Consider the following 22,888-nt stretch of genomic DNA (forward strand, 5'->3'; position numbering starts at 1 on the left):
CTGCAGGAAAATTCACTATTATTTCTACAGGGTCAGCTATTAGATAGTGTCAGTTTGCTGCAGCCAGGGAAAAAGGCAATTATGAATTGAATTTGAATAATCTACAGAAAAAAAAGGATACTTCAGTAACAGCTAATTGTGTGGAAAATCATTAGGGTGAGTAATGAGAAAGCATACAGTGTGTCCACCCTTTAAGACATGCTGTATGGGATTCTTTAAAGCACTCTGTATTATGAAAAATAATTTGCACTTATTTAAAATACGTCCCTAATCCATGTTTACTAAGCATTCTTCCTGCCTCCTTCTTTCAAAGAGAAGGAAAAATAACACAGTTTTCAGTGAATATTCTGATCTTGTGATGCTGAAAAAAAGGGAAAAGGACACCTTCGCTGTTGCGTGTGAGGAAAAGAGGACCTGGCACTTCACAGAGGCAGCTGGTGCTGCCCAGATTTGAGAGGAGTACGGAGGTGATCGCAAAGATAACATAGTCACCAGATCTGCTCCCTAAGAAATAACCCTCTGACATGAAGGCATCAGGCAGAGGCTGTAAGTAGAAACATTTGGGCAGAACTCCGAAGTACTGAAGTTGTCCTGAAGGATCGAGACGCTCAGGGGCCATCCCCACAAATTCCTCCATCGTTCATTCAAAGCTGACTTCATTTGTGTGTTTCAAATTGGGACAGCCCTTTGGGATGTGCGAAGTCTGATTTTCACCCTCTTTCCTCCTCCTCATCTTGCTGGAGTGGATATTTTAATTGCTCTGAAATGAGCATACAGATTTCTGAAGTGCTCGACACCATCTTACCACATTGGATGTCACTGCAGGGCCACAGGGCAAAAAATGCAGATGGATTTACAGAAATAACTGCTTCTCCACCTCTGGAGCCTCTGTATTTAAAACTGCCAGTAGTATACATTGTTCTAAGTATTTTCGTGACAAACAAAAATAAATCCGTTCAATATCAGTTCTGTTCTTCGTTCTTTTAAGCTCACCGTAGGCACATTTGGCCCATGCCTGAGTGCATTCTAAGGCCCCTGAAACATTTTGTTTCAGAATCTGTGCTTATGTCTTGATAATAGATAAGCAAGCCATTTCAAATTAAGCCATCTGTCAATAATGTTAGATTACTTTAGCAATCTAAGACAGAAGTCCACCCTAACAGTCTTTTAAGCCTCTGCAAAATACCTGTACAATATTTTAATAAAATAATTTTGTTTATGCAGCACATAATGTCTGATAGCTCTGTGGGTCCATGTATGGCTATCCATTTTCACTGGAAAGGACATATATCATTAGGTGTATAAATAAGGGACAAAAATCTGCCTGTTGCTCTGGGGAAGGTCAAGTAAAATGTCCCCGGGAGGCCCTCTCCCTCCCCTTGTCACACAGCGGCGCAGGAAGAGCACACCCAGCCTCGCTGTACCCCCTGGCCCCGCTGCCGCCCTGGGGCTTCCCCTCTGCATCTAGCTACGACCTCTCTGTAAAGCTGTGAAAGTGTATGCAGGTCATGGCAGCCACGTTCCTACTCCCCACTTAAAACCAAAATTGACTGACAAAAACTCGACTGGTGGGGAAACTCATTTTGCTACAGAAAGAAGAAAAGCTCATTGTCTGGCTTAAATAATAATTCTAGCTACGACAGCAGAACTAGCTCTGCAAATAGAAATATGTTACTGCAAGGGACAGAGAGCAAACACAGGCAAGTTGCCTTCTGCTTATATTATATTGTTCTCATCTATTTTTGTTTCACTGCGTCTTGTGTATTACTAGCTGTTAAACAAAAACACACTAGTGCTTTAAATTCCTATTCAAACTGTGCTCATTCTTTACTATTCTTCCAAAATTTGCACAGTGCACTTAGCTACTTTTGGTGGAAAAATCCTTTTGGTATAAAACCAATAAACTATGAGGAAAAAACAGCTCTGAAACGTCAGAGAATTTTAATGGATGAAAAAGAAAACCTTTTCAACCAAAACTGGATTCTTGGCCTTTTCTCACTGGTACTACCACATTCAAAAGAGATTGCTAACCTTTTATTTATTGCTGCAAGATCTATTCCAAATCTTACCAAAACCACTGGAGAGTTTGTCCGTTAAACTAGATGAGGTATACATCGGGCTGTTCAGGTGTGAGATGGGGATAAAGAGAATGTAGTATGTTCAAAACTTGAGATGTGGGGGGGGAAATTAGAAAGTCCTGTCATGTTTTCTTCTCATTCCCTTTGGTGGAGGCTTTTCCCATTTCATTTGTCCACCGATGAGGGTGAAGAATGGCTTTCTTTGATGAAGTGAGGCTGTGGACTTGAGATCAAAGGTAGGGAAGATAAGCCACAACTGGAAGCAGAATGTAGGAACAGCAACAGCAGTCAGAGCAACTCCAGCCACTTGTACCGAATCACAAGGTGGTGTGTAGGACTTCATCTTTTCTTACTACATAGCTTAAAGGCAATTCATAAGAATACTGAAGAATGTCACTTTGGGCTTTCACCACTGCTTATATGAGAATGCTCCATCTTACACTTCATTATGGCTTTGAAACATTAACCCCTTCTTACAGGGCAGCTGACTAATATTCCACAATGCTATTAAGACTACAGCAAGATCAAGAAGGCCAATGGTATCCTGGGCAGCATTAGGAGAAGTGTTGCCAGTAGGTCGAGGGAGGTGACCCTTCCCTTCTACTCAGCACTGGTGAGACATATCTGGAGTGCTGGGTCCAGTGCTGGGCTCCCCAGTACAAGCTGTTAACCAGGCCATGTGTCCCTCCTTCCTGTGGCTCTGCTCAGCTCATGGTGACCTGGACCAAAGTCCTCAGCTCCCTAGAGGACATGGCTGCACAGGGGACATGGAAAGAAGGGCACACAACGATGATGAAGGATCATCTGACATACAATGGTGAGTTGAGAGAGCTGGGACTGTTCAGCCTGAAGAAGAGAAGACTCAAGGGGATCTTATCTATGTTTATAAATACCTGAAAGGGGGGCGCAAAGAAGACAGAGCCAGGCTCTTTTCAGTGGTGCCCAGTGACAGGACAAGCGGCAAACTGAAACACAATAAATTCTGTATGAATATAAGAAAAATCTTTTTTACTGTCAAGGTGGTCACACACTGGAACGGGCTGCCCAGAGAGGCTGTGGAGTCTCCATCCTTGGAGATATTGTAAACCCAACTGGATGCAGTCCCGGGCAACCTGCTGTAGGTGACCCTTGTTACGCAAATTTGCAGCTGGCCCATACCGACTAAAGAGAGAGGCTAGGATGCAAAGCATAGAATTAGAAGAGTAATTCTTTTATTCATGTGCATGATGTGTCCCATTCAAATTGGGGCACCCTGAATGTAGTTTTACAAGCATTTCAAGCATTCAGGTGCAACACAATTTGACTTATTGCTGCTTAACAAACACATACTACCGTTCGCTAATCATGGTAAAACTTTGCAAAGCAACTGTATTTCTGTGGTGTCATCATCCACCTGCTTCTCTATTGATCAGACGGCCCTGGAGTCGGTCTTGCTATAGTTACTTATCTATGATGACAGACAATGGGAGGATTTCAAAGATGTATTAGAGGGGCTAGGATGCTGGCGTTATCTTGGTTGTCCAGGGGTATCTTTTATCCTTCATGGACAGCTTTTAAGATTCCAAGAAGCAAAGTCCTTATCTTGGGGGCTAGGCTGTCCTTCTCCTTCTTATGATGAGCTGGGGTCCTTCAGTTTGCTTGCTTAAGCGTGGCTATTCAGTATACAATGTAAACTATATACATTTTTTAAAGAAAGTTAATACAATTTTATACTATGAAGAGTAATTGATATAATAGTTAGGGAATGAGATTTTCCTAACACCCCGCTTTGAGCAGGATTTGAACTAGATGGTCTCCAGAGGTGCTTTCCAGCCTCACCCATGCTGTGATTCTGTGAGCACAGGGAGGGAGATGATTAGTGGGTAGTTCTCCGCAAAAATGACACTAGCAGTTATAACACAATGAGTTCACGTTAATGTAAAGAGAATGTATGCTTCCATTAACCACGCCCTTGAAACATGTATGGCCAGCTAAGCTAGATATGAAGGCAAAATACAAGCACAGCACTGTGCATATACCTCCATGCTTTGCCTGTAGAAAGATGAACCTTGAAAAGGAAAGAGCTCATTGTTTTATAATCTCAAGTTAAACAACTTTTTTGTTTTAAGTAGCTTTTTTATTTCTTTTTGCCTTACTCAGATAAAATACAATCACATATTTTCTATGGATTTTCTTCAGTGTTAGCATAATTCCTTTGGACATCTGTCACCAGACTGCTATCAATGCGTCTGTACCATACACCATTCTGGAAGCTAGAGGGCAATGGCTTCCCACAGGAGATGGCAGGAGGTTCTGGGTAACTATGCTTGGGACAGGGACAAGAAGAAAGGGAAAGGAGTTAATGACAGCAAACACTAACTTCTTCTAACAGACATGCAAACTGAGCATGTCCCAGATGACTTGTACATTTGAAGGGGGACTGATTCCTCAATCCTGCCTCCTATAAGAGGCTTCCTGATTTATAACAGCTACTTTCTAAGTAGCTAAACAGCTGTGTTGAGAATATTTTTTCAGCCAACCAAAGATTTTTTTTTTAATGCTGTTGTATTAGAATGCCCTTGAACAGTAAGTCATGCTGTATTTTTGAGTATATTCTCTACTTGCACATGAAAAACTGTAGAATGTTGTTCATAAGCATCTCTTAAAACCATCAAAGTGCAGGATCCAATCTTCATCACCGGCTGACAGTTTGACAGTCCATGTCAGTCTATACAGAAATGTTTGCTCAAAAAGTAGTTCTTCATAAAGACTCCTGAGTGTATGAAATGAGCCCAGCTCCTCCAGAATAGAAGCCTTGCTCCCTCGCTGCCTTTCTGTGGAGGCTGTAAGGCTTTTCTAGAGAGCAACAGAACTGCAGCAAAAGTTTCCAAACACTTCACAGACAGATATAAAGGGATCACATTGTAAGCAACGAAACTGATGCAGCCTTGAGATGGAAAGTGACAGTTGTGCTGTGTTGTTAAAATAATGAGGAAAAAAGCAAAGGATCATTTCTTGATTAGAACCTGTGGTAAATAAACAATACACAAGAAGAGTAGAAGACAAATAAAAGATTAGACATCTAAGGAGTCCGTTCAAGTATAAATTTGCATCACAGTTCAGTTAAACATGCAATGCAAATACCAGCGTGTTGGAAATCCCACTCCGCCTAAAAAGATAATATGTATGTATCTCTTCAGGCTATGTGCTGCGTTCCAGGGCAAAGTACAAAGCTGCTGGTCACAGTGGATCTCATAACTCAGATACAGTTTAATGTAGAAATATTAGGGCAGGGCTTCCAAACTAGAGCACCTCTATACAGTACCATACCCCGAAGAAAATTAACACATGTTCTTATTTAGAAAAGTACTGTCTAATGTCAACACTGAGATTTTCGTCAAGGTACATCTTTTATATTTCATGGAGTTCTAAAAACTAGCTTCTATATAACTTTTTTCTATCTTATTGGTAAATGAATAAGGTTGTTTTGCTAAGTCAAAATAAAAGCTTACCTGGGAGAAAACCAAAATTGTGTTGGACAACATTCATGTGTTTTCCTTAGAGCTACGCTTTCCTCTTTAACTTCACCTTGCTGATTTTTTATATTTATCAAATCATATTCAATTCAAAACCTGGCTTTCAAGCACTTTCCAAGTCCTTTAAGCCTGTCATGCTTAGTCCCATCCACAAGTTGTATCTAAAAGTACAAAACATTCCAATTACATTCAAGTATTCCAGATCACTATTCTAAACAGCAGACTAGGACAGTTAGAAAACTGGATTCCATTTGAAATTCCTTTCAAGTGTGTCTGAAAGATAAAGCCAAATGAGGAAAGCCTTTGAGAAGCAACATAAATGAGAAAAAAGGTTTAGAAAAGGCCTAAAAAAAAGTATCTTGGTGGGAAAAGATACCAAGAAAGATGAAATAAGTCTTCTAGTATGTAGAAAAAGTTCTTCTAACAAAAGGGGTCATGATCACTTTTTCTCCATCTCTAATAAGACAAGGAAAAGGAAAGACCTACTTAATATATAGGAGGGCAACAAAGCTGGTGAAAGGGCTGGAAGGAATGTCCTATGAGGAACAGCTAAGGACTTTGGCCTTGTGTAGTTTGGAGAAAAGGAGGCTGAGGGGCAACCTCATTGCCCTCTGCAGCTTCCTGAGGAGGGGAAGTGGAGAGGGAAGTGCCGATCTCTTCTCCCTGGTATCCAGCGATAGGATGCGCGGGAATGGTTCAAAGCTGTGCCAGGGGAGGTTTAGGCTGGACATTAGGATGCATTTCTTTACCAAGAGTGTGATCAAACACTGGAACAGGCTTCCTAGAGAGGTGGTCGATGCCTCAAGCCTGTCAGTGTTTAAGAGGCATTTGGACAACGCCCTTAATAACATGGTTTAACTTGGTCAGCCTTGAATTGGTCAGGCAGTTGGACTAGATGATCGTTGTAGGTCCCTTCCAACTGAAAAAATAGTCTAGTCTAGTCTAGTCTAGATCAAATAGCTTGAGTCCTCTGGGAGCTCTGCAAGTTCGTTCCCTTGAGACAGCTGGTAGCTCAGCTTCCTCCAATTCTCTGACTCCCCAAGCGCCTTGGACATGGGTGTTCAGCGCTGGCCACACAGCTCAGGGGTAGCCTAGGTAAGATACATCGGGGTACAGCCCCTCAAGGGTCCTTGCTGCCTGTCTGCACTATCAGCACTCAAGCTAGCTAATTCAGCTGGGTTTGCACAACCTGCAGTCATAGCAGCATGTGTCTTCACAAAAATACTGAGCTTGAGCACCCACCTCCATCTGCCTGCCAGCATAGGAAGGGCACACAGAGTGCCAGTTGTCAACCATGCCTGTTTAGGATACCAGAAAAAAAAGAGTGCTCAAGAAATGTCTTTGCTGTAACTTCATCAGTCAAGGATATCATCTACTTAGGAGTTCCACCACAAGGAATATGAATAAGGGCGGTGATGTATAATTTTATAACAAAAGGCATAAACAAAGAGGGAAATTGTGAGGGTGGGAAAGGAGCTGCGTATTTCCTAGAGAGGCAGCTAACCAGGTAACAGCAGTGTTTCAGATCACAACACCCAAGCCTTTTAACCAGCCAGTTACCTTACAAAAGATAACAGCAAAGACCAAGGCAAGTCAGGACCAATCAGAGCCATTTCACAATTACCTGTTAGAGCCTTCCCATACTTTGACTGACATCGCAGAACACAAAAGAACATGCATAACAATTTCAGCTGTTGTTTGCGTAGATTTTGGTAGCCTGCAAATGCACATGTCCATACAAGTATGTGGTTTTACAGCACCTTCCGCTCCTTCCACTGGTATGGTCTGACCCACGCTGGTAAGGAGCTCAAGCAACCTCACAGAAAGCTCACCAGATCTGATCTGTCCATAGACTAAGCTGACATATAACAGAGTGCTTCAGTTCCTTGGACCAGCTCACCACACAATCATACAGTGCAAGAGAAGAGGCCAGAACTGGGGGAAGGATGATACTGCTTCAAACCCCACTGAGATTACAAGCTACTGGGGAATGTCAGGTTAAGAGCCGTCTGTTGAATGTTGGTGCAGAGAAGGAATGGTTGTCACATCAGCCCATACAACACAGCTCAGGGAAACACAGTATCGCGCCATGCAATCAGGAAACAGCTGGCAATTTAAGAAAATGAAACTAACACCCGCAGAGTGGCTCAACAGATAACTGGCCTGCAATAATCAAAGGAGTGCAGCTGCTCTTTACATGAGCACTAAGATTATGTAGATACCGGCTTATGCCTGCAGAAATTCCCTCAGGCTGTGAGCTCATCAGAGTGCACAACTGAGCAAGGCTGGTGTAAGTCCCACTCTGAACGTCAGTTCTGCTGGCTCATAAACCAATAACTACGTGGAAATGATCTATGCCAACCTGCCTACTGCTCCTAAAAGACTAGCAGGTCCTGCTGTCTCTGGACTGGTTGCTATTAGCATTACAGTGCTTGCAAGACTCGTCCCCAGGGAAAAGGATCATTTGCGGTTCACTCAACTTTCCCTATTCAGCAACTGAGAATTTAAGTAAATGCCAGGGAATGTATCTTCCTGTGGGCCGGTGGCAGCAGGCAGAAAAACATGAAGAATACAATGCAGTGATCACTCTGTATGTATTTGTGGGTGTTTCTGGTTGGTATTTGGCATTTCCTTTCTTTAAAGAGAAGCCTCAGGAAGCACAACCCTAGAAAGAAGAAGACTAACATGCAGGAAATTTCGAGAAAGAACTGAAGGGAGGAGGATGGGCAAACAGAGGATATGATGAGGGAGATGGCCAGACAGTCACATCAGCATCAGGAAAATACAGGTCTGTGTGACTAGTAAGTCTCTTTAAAGAAAAGTTGAGAGGCTATTGCCAGAGTAGACGCAGAAGTTATTTGCCTCTGAAAAGAAAAAGCTCTGGAGGCCTCTGTATGACCTCCACACCTGAAAAATAGAGCAGATGCTGGAACAGATAAATATCAGTAGGTATCAGTAGGACAGCAAGGAGAAACAACATAAGAAATGGGTGAGTAGTAACTTAGGGAACAGAGTAAGGAAAAGAGCTGAATTTAAAAAAAAAAAAAAAGGAAGAAACAAGTTTTGTAAAAGATCATGCAAATGTTTTTTTCAATAATGAGACAAGCTCAAGGAGCTAGCTGGATTATTTCAAGTATTGGTGCACAATGTGATAGGAGGGATTATTAAGATAACAGAAATACAGTGAGGTAATAATCATGGAATATAGGTGTCAAAATAGGAATATAGAGTAAAGGTTGAAATGGCAGAATAATATTGTACATATAATGATTTGACAAATATAAAGAAATTAGAGGAAACAGCAGGAATCAAAGTAACTCTGGAAGCTCTTATAACTGGAAACTTGAGAACTGCTGGCAGTCTGATCTACAGATCACACTGGATATGAACAGGGATCTCTAATCTCAATAGGCAAAGAAAATGCAGAAGGAATGGTATCATTACAGGAATTACTAATATACATTAGAGAACAAATCCTGCGAGTTGCAGTGGGGGACAGGATTTCAGTGATGAGTTTCCACACCAGTCACTGAGAAACAAGATAGTATTTTTGACTCAGTTTTGCTGAATAATGAGACTACAGGGAAAGACCTCATATACAATAAGAATTTTTATTTTAGTAAATAATGAAGTCATTCTAGAAGAGTTGATTTTATGCTGGAGAACCACATCAACAAACTTTATGCTTAAATGTCTGCAAATGGCATCTGAAGGAAAAAAACTTGTGGGAAAGGGATGCTGCTGATGGCCAAATAGGCAAGACATACCATACCAAAACAGCAGATATGGTTAATGGAAATAGCTAACACCAAACAAAAAACCTCAACCCAAAACCTTGTGAAAACAATGGATGAACAACTTAGTCAAAGCACAGAGAGTAGAGCAGCTAAAGGATACTGTTTCACAAGACTGGTAGGATTGAAGCTGACTAGTGGTAATGATAGATGAGAAAACACAGCTAGCCAGGTGTACCAACAGTGATCTGGTTAATATGAGGATCTATTGTCTGCACAGCCTCGCAGCCAGCAGCCTTGAACATGGGGTAGGTAACCTGGAACACCAGGCAAGTCCCCCTAACTGGCAGCAGAGCTGTGACCCTATAAACTGGGATGAAGCTGGGGAAACTCAACAGCCCCTCCGGGGCAACAGTTCAATTCGGGCATTGCTTGGATTCTTACAGATGAGAAGTAACCAGCTGCCTCAGCAAGCACACACAGCTACAGGGAGAAAACTTTAATGATATCCAGGGAAGCAGGCTATGCCTGTATAAACAAAGGTACCTGCCAGAGAAAGCAGTCACTCTCTCCCAAGCAAAAGGGTGCAGCAATGGTTCACATCCACAGTGCTCAGGGCCAGCAGCATCTAAAGCAGATGCTGCACTTCATGGCACTTGGTGTTCTCTGAGTCCCACATGCTGAGTCAAAGACAGTATTATTATTTCTTATAATTTTTCATAGCAGAGTACTTAAAATATGTCAGACCTGCACCATAGCCTGGAAACGTGACGTTGTTATTGCATCACATAAAGCATTAGTTTGTATCCCTTGGCCTTGACATGAGAATATATGGGAGTGCTTAATGTACAGCCATACCATTCTATCTGCTGAGGATGCATTCCTGAAAAGTGCAGCAATTAGGGATTCAACAGGTAGTGATATAATTTTTCCTATAAGAATTTGTGCAATAGCAGGTGGGTGCATGCCAGGACTTAAGAAATACACACAGCTAAAGTACATAGGGAAGCATATAAGGATAGAAAGCAACAGTATTATGATCAGTGTCAACAACTGGAAGAGATGCTGGCTTTTCCACAGCTGGTTTTGTGGTGGCTCGAGATGCTGTTTGTTTTCTAAAACTTGCAGTATCCTGGTGACCTCACCCAGTTGTTCTCTGAACAGATATCATTCTGAAGGATTGTGGTGGGTTGGCCTTGGCTGCCTGCCAGATGCCCACCCAGCCACGCGCTCACTCCCCCTCCTCAGCAGGACAGGGGAGAAAATAAGATGCTAAAGTTCCTGGGTCAAGAAAAAGACGGGGAGATAACTTACAAGTTACCATGATGGGCAAAACAGACCTGACTTGGGAAAAATTAATTTAATTCATTGCCAATTAAAATAGAGTTGGATGGTGAGAAACAAGGAAAAAAATTAAAACAACTTCCCCCCACCCTACTGCATTTTCCCAGGCTCAACTTCACTCCTTCTTCCCCAAGTCTTCCACCTCCTCCCTCCGCCACCCCAAGCAGCGCAGGGGGATGGGGAATGGGGGACTGTGGTCAGTTCCTAACAGTTTGGTCAGTCCTTAGCTGTTCCTCTCTGCTGCTCCTTCCTCCTCACACTTCTCCCCTGTCCCAGCTTGAGTCCTTCCCACAGGCTGCAGTCCTTCATGAACTGCTCCAGTGTGGGTCCTTACACCCAATACAAGGATTTTCAACCTCTTCATCTGTGGGACTGGACACACAACTGCTAGTGCGAGCACTCTTGCTGCCACCCTCCTAAACAAAAGTGTTTTAATGGTCATCAATATCTTCCTCAGATGCCTGCTGCTTATCATGGTCATTCAAGCCAGTCAAGGGCAAAGGATGAAAAAACAGGGTAATGGCAATGGTCAGTGGAGTAGGGTGTTGTAAGATCAGTGTCAGTACTGTGAAACATTGGAAGTAGAAGCAGTCAATAGCAGAGTATTACAACATACAGCTTGTTCACTGGGTGCTGGAGGATGGTACAGTGCAATACAAGCACACTGCCTAAAGGAAAACATTTCTGGAGCAAACTATCCACAGAAATATACCCAAGCTACATTTCAAATCAAACTAGTTGTTTGCTCCAAAGAAGGAGACCAGGAATAAACTAACATATTTGCAGTGTGGGAAATCAGGCAACCAAGATGAGGAGCAAGTCAGTAAGCCTGATTATTCAAAAGTGCCTATATTGAAGAATATTCACGTTTCTCAAAAGCATCTTTTGTATTATTTCCCTTTTTTCCACCTCATTCCAGGGAAGTTCTGCTGGTTTAAGACTGTATGTCTAACTAATTGCATTTTATTAGCTAAGTATTGCTCAGATGGTGTTTCCTAATTTTGCAAGTTCCTGGATAGAAGCTCAAGACAGTGCTGTGTAAGTGTTTTAATAAAGGCATCCTAGAACAGAATTCTTGCATTAATTTCCTACGAGAACAATGATTTCCCAAACAGGAAGTTAGGAAAAGGCAGATCAGAAGCAACCCTGGCTGGTAAAAGAGAAAGCAAAAGGGGATGAGAGCAGTAGAACCTCCCAAACACCCTGCATCTATTTCCTCCTATTTCTCTGCAACACCCAGCTTCTGACTTGTGTCTATAGCATTTAGACACTGCATTGGAAGGGTAAATTAGAAGCATGCAAGGAAAAGGTAAGCAATAATAAATATTCTCTAGCAGGCACTGTCATTTCTCTCCTCTAGAGATGGGTGTTTGCAACTGGGAAAAACTGATCCTATGTCTATCAATGCTCTTTTCTTCCTACTATTTCTTACCCCAGACTTCTGTTAGAAGTTTGTAAACTAATTTTAGTTTCTTTTTTTTTTTAGAAGAGCAGTTCAGCTGAATTTTAGCTGTTGGGTTTCCTGCTTGAACAAAATACATGTATTGAACAGCTATAGGAAAAAACCTGCACAACAGAACAGTTACAGTAAGTACATGCATATTTACTTCTAGGCTGGAATATTTTATGAAGACCTGATGGCTTAGTCTGATACCATTTCTTTTTTTTGAGAGAGATTAATTTTATATGTAAGATGATCTATAATCTAATAAAATAAACTCTTCCAAATCTGTTACACATCTGCACATGAAAAGTAGTTGTTACGAGATTACAGTGAAATAATCCCAAGGAATATGTCCTCAAGGAAATTATTCTGCTGAAATAATACGATAGAGTTGTTCCATGTTGGAAAAGGACATCTTTAAAGTATTTCAGTCGACCAGAATCATTAACTAGCCAGTAACATGAAACGTAGAAACACTGCATCAAGTCTAGGAAATGAAAGTGTCCCATTCTGGAGCTGTATCTCATTAGGGGGGTTCCAAACACTAAAACATGGAGTAACTGTTTTAAGGACATAAACATGTTTGCTTTTATGTTAGGAGTAAATTGTACCTCTATTAGAAAGTATAAGTTTGGTGGGAATTAAAATCATACTTTTACATTGCTGGGTTGAACACTGTCTCTGAGCAGAAGTGCTTCAGTTTCAGTTTCTTTTCTCAGCTTTTAGATACCCTGGGTGGAGTTACTGGTGAATACAATAGCTACTTCAGTCACAGAATAAAAACATTGAGCTTCTTTCCCCCTGCACCCTCAATTTTTGACAACATGTGCTTACCATAGTGGCATTTTAAAGAACTAGAAAATAGTTTTTCTGTGAGCAAAAGGGAGGGTCTGTTAAGAGAAAATGCAACTGCAGGCTTCCGTAGCCTGCAGCCCCACTTTTTGCTCAGCTCTCGTGGTTCATTAGTTGAATCAGGTGGCAGCTTGGTGAAAAGTAGGACAGCTGTTTTCCCACACTAGCTATAAGAAATCTTTACTATTGCTTCTCATTAAAGTTTACAGTTTAGGAAATCAAATAATAGATTGAGGAAAGCATGGTGCTAGGGTGGCTTAGATAACCAAGTATTCTTTCAGAAAACAAAATTTAACTGAAAAAATCTAAGAAGTCTTTTTGTCTCAGGAACACTCAGCTACAAATAGGAAAAGGTGCATGGAGGAGACCATTGCCACTAATGAAACAACTGCAGCTGGGTGCAATTCCATAAAGTAAAAATTTCAGATGAATGAATATAATTCTCCCAAAGAAGTGAGAGGATAAAGTAAAATCAGGCACTGTTAAGGGGAATTGTTTTATTTTATTGTGTTTCTTTCTTCAAAGTTTTTGCAAAAAGTCCACATTTACTAACACCAAGTAAGATGCTCTTCTTCCTGTCATTTATCTCCACAAATGCTGCTGAACTACTTGCTTTTCTTTGAGAAACCTTAGAGAATGCAAAAGGTACTGAAAAGGTAATATGGAAAATATTTTCCTTTCATTTGCAATAGCAACAGCTAAGTAATCACAGCAGTATCTTTCCACCCCAATGTCTCTTCGCAGTGTTCTTCAAGCAAATTCTGTGCCTAACCACATCTAAGGGTGAAAAAAAGATTGGATTTCTGTGTGCGGTTGATTTTTCTTCTTCACCAAACTGCGAACTTAATGAGAGCCATTTGTGACATGTACACAACATGATGGGTGAATAATTGGCTGAAGGGTTGGACTCAAAGCATTGTAGTAAATAGAGTAACATCTGGCTGGTGGTCAGTCACTAGTGGTGTTCTCCAGGGCTCAATTTTAGGGCCAGATCTCTTCAATATTGTTATCAATGACCTGGACGCAGGAGTTGAGTGCACACTAAGCAAGTTTGCCAATGATACTAAATTAAGAGGAGCCATTGATTGAGAGGCCTTACAGAGAGATCTTGATAGATAAGAGTGCTGGGCAGTCACCAGCCGTATGAAATTTAATGAGGACAAATGCCGGATTCTATACCTGGGACAGTGTAATCCTGGATGTACGTATAGATTAGAGGACAAGAGGCTGGAGTGCAGCCCTGCAGAACAGGATCTGGGGGTTTTGGTTGATGGTAAGCGCAATAAGAGTCAACAATGTGCCCTGGTGTCCAATAGGGCCAACTGTATCCTGGGGTGCATTAGGCACAGTATAGTGAACTGGTCAAAAGAAGTGATTGTCCCACTATACTCAGCATTGGTGTGGCCTCACCTCAAGTACTGTGTGCAGTTTTGGGCTCCACAATGTAAGGATATAAAAATATTAGAATGTGTCCAAAGGAGGGAAACAAAGATGGTGAAAGGACTAGAGGGCATGACTTAGGAAGAGTGGCTGAAGATACTAGGTTTGTTCAGCTTAGAAAAGAGGAGGCTGAGAGGTGACCTCATTGCTGTCTACAAATTCCTCATGAGGGGGTGTCGTGGTTTAACCCCAGCCGGCAGCTAAGCACCACGCAGCCGCTCGCTCACTGCCCCCCCCACCCCTGGGATGGGGGAGAGAATCAGGAAAAAGACCTCGTTGAGATAAAGACAGTTTAATAGGATGGAGAGGAATGAAAAACAATGATAATGATAATAATAATATGACAATAGTAATACTAAAAGAATTAAACTATACAAAGCAAGTGGTGCACAATGCAATTGCTCACCACTCATTGACCGATGCCCAGTTAGTTCCCGAGCCACGATCCCCCCTCCCAGCCAGCTCCCCCAGTTTATATACTGGGCATGATGTCATATGGTATGGAATAGCTCTTTGGCCAGTTTGGGTCAGCTGTCCTGGTGGTGTCCCCTCCCAGCTTCTTGTGTCCCTCCAGCCTTCTTGCTGGCTGGGCATGAGAAGCTGAAAAATCCTTGACTTAGTATAAACACTACTTAGCAACAACTAAAAACATCAGTGTGTTATCAACGTTATTTTCCTACTAAATCCAAAACACAGCACTGTACCAGCTACTAGGAAGAAAATTAACTCTGTCCTAGCCGAAACCAGGACAGGGGGTGTGCTGGTTTTGGCTGGGATACAGTTAATTTTCTCCGTAGTGGCTAGTATGGGACTATGTTTTGGATTTGTGCTGAAAACAGTGTTGATAACACAGGGATGTTTTTGTTATTGCTGAGCAGTGCTTACACAGAGCCAAGGCCTTTTCTGCTTCTCACCCCACCCCACCAGTGAGTAGGCTGGGAGTGCACAAGAAGCTGGCAGGGGACACAGCCGGGACAGCTGACCCCAACTGACCAAAGGGATATTCCATACCATATGACGTCATGCTCAGCATATAAAGCTGGGGGAAGAAGAAGGAAGGGGGACACATTCGGAGTGATGGTGTTTGTCTTCCCAAGTAACCATTACACGTAATGGAGCCCTGCTTTCCTGGAGATGGCTGAACACCTGCCTGCCAACAAGTAGTGAATGAATTCCTTGTTTTGCTTTGCTTGCATGCGCAGCTTTTGCTTTACCTATTAAACTGTCTGTATCTCAACCCACGAGTTTTCTCACTTTTACCCTTCTGATTCTCTCCCCTATCCCGCTGTGGGGAGAGTGAGCAAGCGGCTGTGTGGTGCTTAGTTGCTGGCTGGGGTCAAACCACGACAGAGGGAGCAGAGAGGGAGGTGCTGATCTCTTCTGTCTGATGTCCAGTGATGGGACATGAGGGAATGGCTTAAAGCTGCATCAGGGGAAGTTCAGATTGATATTAGGAAAAAGTTTTTCACTGAGAGGGTGGTCAAGCACTGGAACAAGCTCCCCAGGGTAGTTGTCATGGCCTCAAGCCTATCGGTGTTCAAGAAGTGTTTGGACAATGCTCTTAGATATATGGTTTAACTTTTAGGTTGTCATGAGTGGAGTTAGGAGTTAGACTTGATGATCCTCGTGGGTGCCCTCCAACTCAGGATATTCTACGATTCTATGATTTTTTTTTTTAATTATTGGATGGCCCATACAACCACAAATAGGTGTCCAAATGACCACAAATATGTATCAGTCACAATTTTTGTGTAGTGTCAGTGTCATGGTTTAACCCCAGCTGGCAACTAAGCACCACGCAGTCGCTCGCTTACTCCCCCCACCCAGTGGGATGGGAGAGAGAATCGAAAAAAAAAGTAAAACTCGTGGGTTGAGATGAAGACAGTTTAATAGGACAGAAAGGAAGAAAATAATAATAATAATAATAATAATAATAATAATAATAATAAAAGAATTAGGATATACAAAACAAGTGATGCACAATGCAATTGCTGACCACTCGCCAACCGATGCCCAGCCAGTCCCCGAGCAGCGATCTGCCCCTCCCGGCCAACTCCTCCCAGTTTATATACTGGGCATGACATCATATGGTATGGAATATCCCTTTGGCTAGTTTGGGTCAGCTGTCCTGGCTGTGTCCCCTCCCAACTTCTTGTGCCCCTCCAGCCTTCTTGCTGGCTGGGCATGAGAAGCTGGAAAATCCTTGACTTAGTATAAACACTACTTAGCAACAACTAAAAACATCAGTGTGTTATCAACATTACTCTCATACTAAATCCAAAACACAGCACTATACCAGCTACTAGGAGGAAAATTAACTCTATCCCAGTCGAAACCAGGACAGTCAGCTACAGAAGTGGTTTAAAACCAGGATTCAAATAAATTCATTCTGTAATAAATCTGTCTCTTATAAGTGGCTAATGCCTTATATATGATTTTACTTTGCATTCCCATGATGTCCCCTAATTGAACTATTGTATTCCATGTGGCAGATTACACTAATGAAGAAATTAATGGTTGATAATAGCAAGGAAATACATGTTATTCAGTTTTATAAATCACTTGTTTAGTAATTTTCTGATTTTTTTCCTTAAAGAATGGAAAATGCAAACACTGAAAAAAAAGAGAAATCACATTCATATCGACCTATTGAAGAGTGGACAAAAGAGGAAGTCAAACAATGGGCAACTGAAGTTGTTAAGATTGACCAGAAATATGCAGAAATCCTGTTTAACCAAGACGTGACTGGTTTTACTTTGAAACTGATGACTAAAGCAGATTTTGTGGAAATGGGCATACCTCATGGGCCTGCTCTTCAAATAATGTATTTCCTGAAAGAGCATGACATTCTAGCTAAAGGTTCAAACCAGGCTGTGAAACAAGAAGGCACTGAACAGAGTCTTGATGGAGAAGGAAAAGATGGAGAAATTGCAGAGAAAGAGTGCAAGAAGAAATTTGGGTCATTTAATTCCAGTATACTGCAGGATTCTAAGATGGAGCCCATAGAAGACAAAAAAGCAATGAAGCCAGCTGACAAAGAGAATGTATCAGAGAAGCCACTGTCAAGCAGCCAGTGCCCAACTGGAAAGATGTGTATGCCATATCCTTTTGATAATTTCAGTGATGGTACTCGATACACACAGTATAATATTCTCAATGTCCCTGAAACAGGGCCACTCAATCTCATCGATCCAGCACATGAATTCAAATTACTTACCAACACAGAGAAGGCACTAGAAGAGGATATCATGATGAAATTTAGCAATGAAGTCTTTAGATTTGCTGCAGCCTGCATGAACTCCCGCACAAATGGCACTATTCATTTTGGAGTACGTGACAATCCACATGGGGAAATTGAAGGAATAAAAGTTACCAAGAAAGAAGCATACGTTGACCATTTGAATAAATTCATCGGAAAGTACTTTAATGAGCCGTACACCAGCATTGCAAAAGCTTGCATTAGAGAACCTAGATTTGTGGAAGTATTATTACAAAATGGAACTCCATCACATATGTTTGTCATTGAAATAGATGTGGTTCCGAAACACTGCATCTGTGACAGAAAATATTTCTGTACCAACACATACGAATATAAGAGTAAGAGTTGGAAAAAAGCTGTCTTCATCCGGGATGGAGCTAGTTCCAAAAATATTCAAAATACAAAAGAATTTGAAACTTTTAAAGGTACCTTGACATCTTCAGCAGATTCTCGTAAAAGAGCAGAGGAAGAATATAACTTAAAGCAAAAGAAGTCAATGAATGAAGGACTAAAGCTAGTTAGTCTACTCACGGGTAACAGGGACTCACTAGATAGCTCTTATTACGACTACTACATTTTAGTAACAAACAAATGCCACCCAAGTCAAACTTCACACTTAGACTTTTTACAGGAAATAAAATGGCTTGCTGTGCTTGACTTCGATTTTGAATCGGAAATGAATGGTGTGTTCAAGACTTACCAAAAAAATCGAAATGCCAAACTTCACTTCCCAGATTATTATGACAACAAGGTGGGTTCAGTTGCTGAACAAGCTGAAAAGCTGAAACTGCATCAGGAGACCAACTGGATTTTCTGCAATGGTGGATCAGACTTCAAAGGCAATAACGAACTACCATTAGATCCCATTTCATGGCAAAAAGACAGAGCTGCTGGTGTCAGAAAAATGATTTCATTTTTTTCACACAAAGATGTAAAGCAGAATGGAAAGTTTTTAATAGTGTTTCTTTTGCTTTCCACAGTGGAAGATTCAGCGGATCCACTTACTGAGACTTTTATGACATTTTACCAAGAATTAAAGGGACTAGAATACATGGTCTGCATTTGCATTGGTGCAGGTACGTACCAGCGGTGGAAAGATCTTCTGCATGCTAGAGGCGTTAGTGAGGAAGCACTTTCAAACAAATGTGTTTCTAATTTAACCCTGCAAATGGTAAATGGTACCATCATGAAATTAAAATCAGTGACACAGTCTTCTGAAAGACTTCTGCCCTCTGTTGGTCATTCTACTGTTCTTCTAAAGAAGAAAGAAGACTCCATGGCAGCATTGGAAATACTTTGTGAAAATGAATGCAAAGACACAGGAATAGAGAAGGATGCAGATAAATTTAAAAATTTCCTGAAAGAGCGGGAAGAAGTTTTTTATCGAGGTGGTAAAGTATCATGGTGGAATTTCTATTTTTCTTCTGAAAACTATACTTCAGATTTTATCAGAAGGGACAGTTATGAAAAGCTTGAACACCTAATTGTGTCTTCATCTAACAGTGCTAATCAATCACCTGTAAAAATTATCAACCTTTACCACCACCCAGGCTGTGGTGGGACAACATTAGCTATGCATATCCTTTGGGATCTCCGGAAGCAATTCAGATGTGCTGTTCTGAAAAACAAACCAAGTGATTTCGGAACACAGCTGACAACTTTGCTCACATGTGGAGCAAGTAACGACACAGGCTATTTACCAGTGTTACTTCTTGTGGATGATTTTGAAGAGCAAGAAAATGTCTATTTTCTGCAGAAAGAAATTCAGGCAGCTATAACAGAAAAATGCATTCGGTATGTAACTCCTTTAGTGATCATTCTAAACTGTATGAGATCTCAGAATCCTGATGAAAGTTCAACAATCAATTTCTTGAACAGTATTTCTTTAAAACATATGCTTTCTGAAAAAGAGCAAAGGGCCTTTGATCAGAAACTAAAATATATTGAAAAGGTGCATCCAAATCCTGACAATTTCTATTCATTTATGATTATGAAGAAAAACTTCGATCCACAGTACATAGAAAAAGTGGTAAAAAATACCTTGCATAACTTGAATATTGCCTCTAAACCAGCACAACTTGTTTGCTATCTAACACTACTAAACTCATATGTAAGAACATCTACAGTTTCAGTATCACTATGTGAAGAATTCTTAGGAATTAATTCTCAAGAGATTGGCTGCAGTAAAGATAAATTGATAGAAAAGATAGGAATTTGTTCCAATTTTCTAATATATGATCAGGTACATGAATACACCAGATACAAAGGTCTTCGTATCATTCACCCATTGATAGCATCTCACTGCCTAACAGAATTGAAACTAACCTATGACTTGCCTAAAAGTGAAATTACATTGCAGTTATTGAAAGAAGATTTATTTTATAAGACTTCGTTAAAGCAAGACAAACTTATTCGTGATATACAAACCCTGCTGATTACTAGACAGCGCAAGGAACATGGCGATGAGTCAGACACATTGTTTTCCCCCTTAATTGAAGCCATTCATAGGGAAGAGAACTGTAGTAACGTGGAATATGTGTTAAAACAAGCATCCGCTAGATTTGAGCAAAATGGTTACATTTGCCAAGCCTTAGCAAGATACTGCTACATTAAAGTAAGGAACTTTGACTCTGCGTTATACTGGGCCAAAGCAGCCAAACAAAGAGCACAAAACAATTCATACATATCAGATACACTAGGTCAAGTCTTTAAAAGTAAGCTAAGATACTGTGTAGAGCGCAAAGAAAAGAGTGCAGTCCTGACAGCTGAGGAACTGAAATACTTGCTAGAGCTTGCTGACAATGCTTCAAAGGCTTTCAGAGAATCTCAGTGGCAAGCTGAAAATGCAGACAATGAACAATATTTGCAGCATCAAAAGCTTAAAAGAAAGTTTCAAACATACAATACTGCTGGTTATCAGGGAGAGATAGAAACTGGTCTTTATGTTACTGATATCCTTTGGCATGTTCCTTTTTTCAGCAAAAAAGACTTACAGTGTAGAAAAAATATGACAAAGTATCTATCAGGAAATAGTGTTTTGAATGTAGATAACCCTAACAGAGACAGCGAAATGTTCAAGGTTCTTGAACGTTATTCCAGCTTTTTATGTAATTTGCGATCACGGTTGAAAAGGGCATTTGACTTTTTTGAAGACTACTTTGTGTTTTTCAAAACACAGACCAATGAAAAAGAAATTGTAGAAGCAAAATTGTATGAGAAGGTTCAAGAACATTTTACCAAATACACAGAAATATTTTGTGATTTCAGTTTTGAGCAACTGAAAAGAAAACAGGTCTCAAAGTGGCCCATGTCTCAGCATATAGAAGCATACAGGGACACTGTGGAGGCTTCCAAAGCAGGCTCATTTTCTGGCATTTTGGAATACCTCCACAGAAAACACAGAAATGCTGACAGAGAAATAGAAGACATAGTAGAAGCATATGCATTTTTGTGTGAGGAGAATGCAAAAGCAACTCTGACAGACAAACAGAATTTTATTTTGGCAAATGTTGTTCTGAACTGCATTAAACCTAAATCCACTAAGTTATATCCTTCTAAGGAGCTGAGAAGTCTGCTTCTAAACATTCTACAAGAAGTGGAACCAACTTCTCAGTGTGTAGAGCCTTTCTTCCTAGCCTCCTTGTTGTTCTGGCCCCAAAATAGAGAACAACTAAACGAAGATTCCAAGAAAATGGAAACTTTTGTTAGACGCTTAAGTGAGTCTTTCAAAGAGCTCTATGGAACCCTGCATCGTTCCAGGCAGCCCCTGTCTCTTTTCTATCTGGCAAAAGGCAGTGGCCTGAACAGATTTGTTCACAAAGGAAAAATAGATCAGCTTTTTAGTTCACTTTCAGAACAGGAACTGAATTCCCTCTGGCAGAGTGGAAATATCTGGAAGGAACAGGCTGTTCAAGACCTTTTGCTTCCTTTGGATGGAAGAGCTGAGGGTAAGGTTATCTACGTAGACTACGGCAGGAATGAAACCTTTAGGATACCAGTGCAGCCTGTTCCCTCATGCCTATTGAAAAATGGCCCAAACATAGAAAGAGTGTCTTTTTACCTTGGGTTTTCCATTGCTGGTCTCCTGGCATACAACACACAAAGTCTGTCATCAAAACGATAGGTATTGCAGTTTCTCAGCTACAAGGCTTTTTCAGGCAAAATTATCCTTTAACTGGTTTTTGGTTTGGGTTTTTTTTGGTCAACAATTGCAAATGACAACCTCAGGCTGTCCATTATATTTCCTTCCTCACTATGTCAGTCTCAGTCCTACGCAGAATTGTCTCTCTACTGTCATAACTGCTGTTTGGACAGTCAGTCAAACTGAAATGTTGGTGCAGTTAGTCCTGTAGACTGGCCACTACTACTCGAAGTTCTTTGGTTGATAACAACATGAGAAATCATTTAAAAAAAAAAAAGTGAATTTTAAAAAAGAATTTTTTGAAAATGTTATCTTTAAATGCCATCACTTTTAAGAACCCTGCTATCTTGCTAGCTTTTTTGCCATTGCTTGTAATGAAGGATGTCTCACCACTATTTTCATACTCTTGTATAAGTAATGTAAGAACAAGGAATGTATGTTAGAAAACATGTATCATGTAACATTTCCTGATGCTCCATTGTATCTGGTGTCATCTTGGCACAAGGGTAATGCAAAAGGCCATTCAGTTGCAAAGCTGCATTTTTTTCCCTGTTGTTATTGTACATGCTTGAATAATGTAATGCATTTGTATATGGGCCTGTATTAATAGCCAAGCTGTACATCTTGTGGGAGGACAGAAGCACTGGTCTTTTACCTTCTCAGGGCATTTCTAAATATGTGATTATTAAAGATACTACTACTTTCTGCTGTACTGTAAAAGCACACACCAGTTGACATTTGATGTCCATATTAAATAGATTTTATTCTCTTGTGGTGGGTCTGCTTCCGCTTTATATAAAATTGATCCAGTGTGGTCATTCCTTTCCTTATAAATTCCATTAGTTCCTTCCAGTGATAGATTTCTTATCAGCTTTGATCCTCGAAAAAATAGGCAATTTAAATGCTTAAAGTGGTCATTGATTGCATTGCCTTCCTCGTGTATAAAACTGCCTGCTGTGTTTAGACACAATTAATGTTCCAAAAAAGGAAAAGAGATTGGTGCGAAGCACCAGAAACAAGAAGTTACTACTGTCTGGGGGGTGCAAAGTGTTGCACTGTGCACTGTGTGCATATGATTCAT

At 40.9% G+C, this 22,888-nt stretch overlaps 1 protein-coding gene across 1 annotated transcript; it reads left to right on the forward strand.

The window, feature by feature from the left end:
- The first annotated feature begins 11,917 nt into the window (after positions 1 to 11,917).
- Positions 11,918 to 22,578, forward strand: LOC127013546 (sterile alpha motif domain-containing protein 9-like). The gene is made up of 3 exons (XM_050892468.1): positions 11,918 to 11,980; positions 12,158 to 12,258; positions 17,004 to 22,578. The coding sequence occupies exon 3, from the start codon at positions 17,005 to 17,007 to the stop codon at positions 21,787 to 21,789; it is 4,785 nt and encodes a 1,594-aa protein (XP_050748425.1). The 5' UTR covers positions 11,918 to 11,980; positions 12,158 to 12,258; position 17,004; the 3' UTR covers positions 21,790 to 22,578.
- Positions 22,579 to 22,888: the final 310 nt, after the last annotated feature.

The sequence above is a fragment of the Gymnogyps californianus genome, chromosome 2, assembly GCF_018139145.2.
Source record: "Gymnogyps californianus isolate 813 chromosome 2, ASM1813914v2, whole genome shotgun sequence".
Taxonomy (NCBI): domain Eukaryota; kingdom Metazoa; phylum Chordata; class Aves; order Accipitriformes; family Cathartidae; genus Gymnogyps; species Gymnogyps californianus.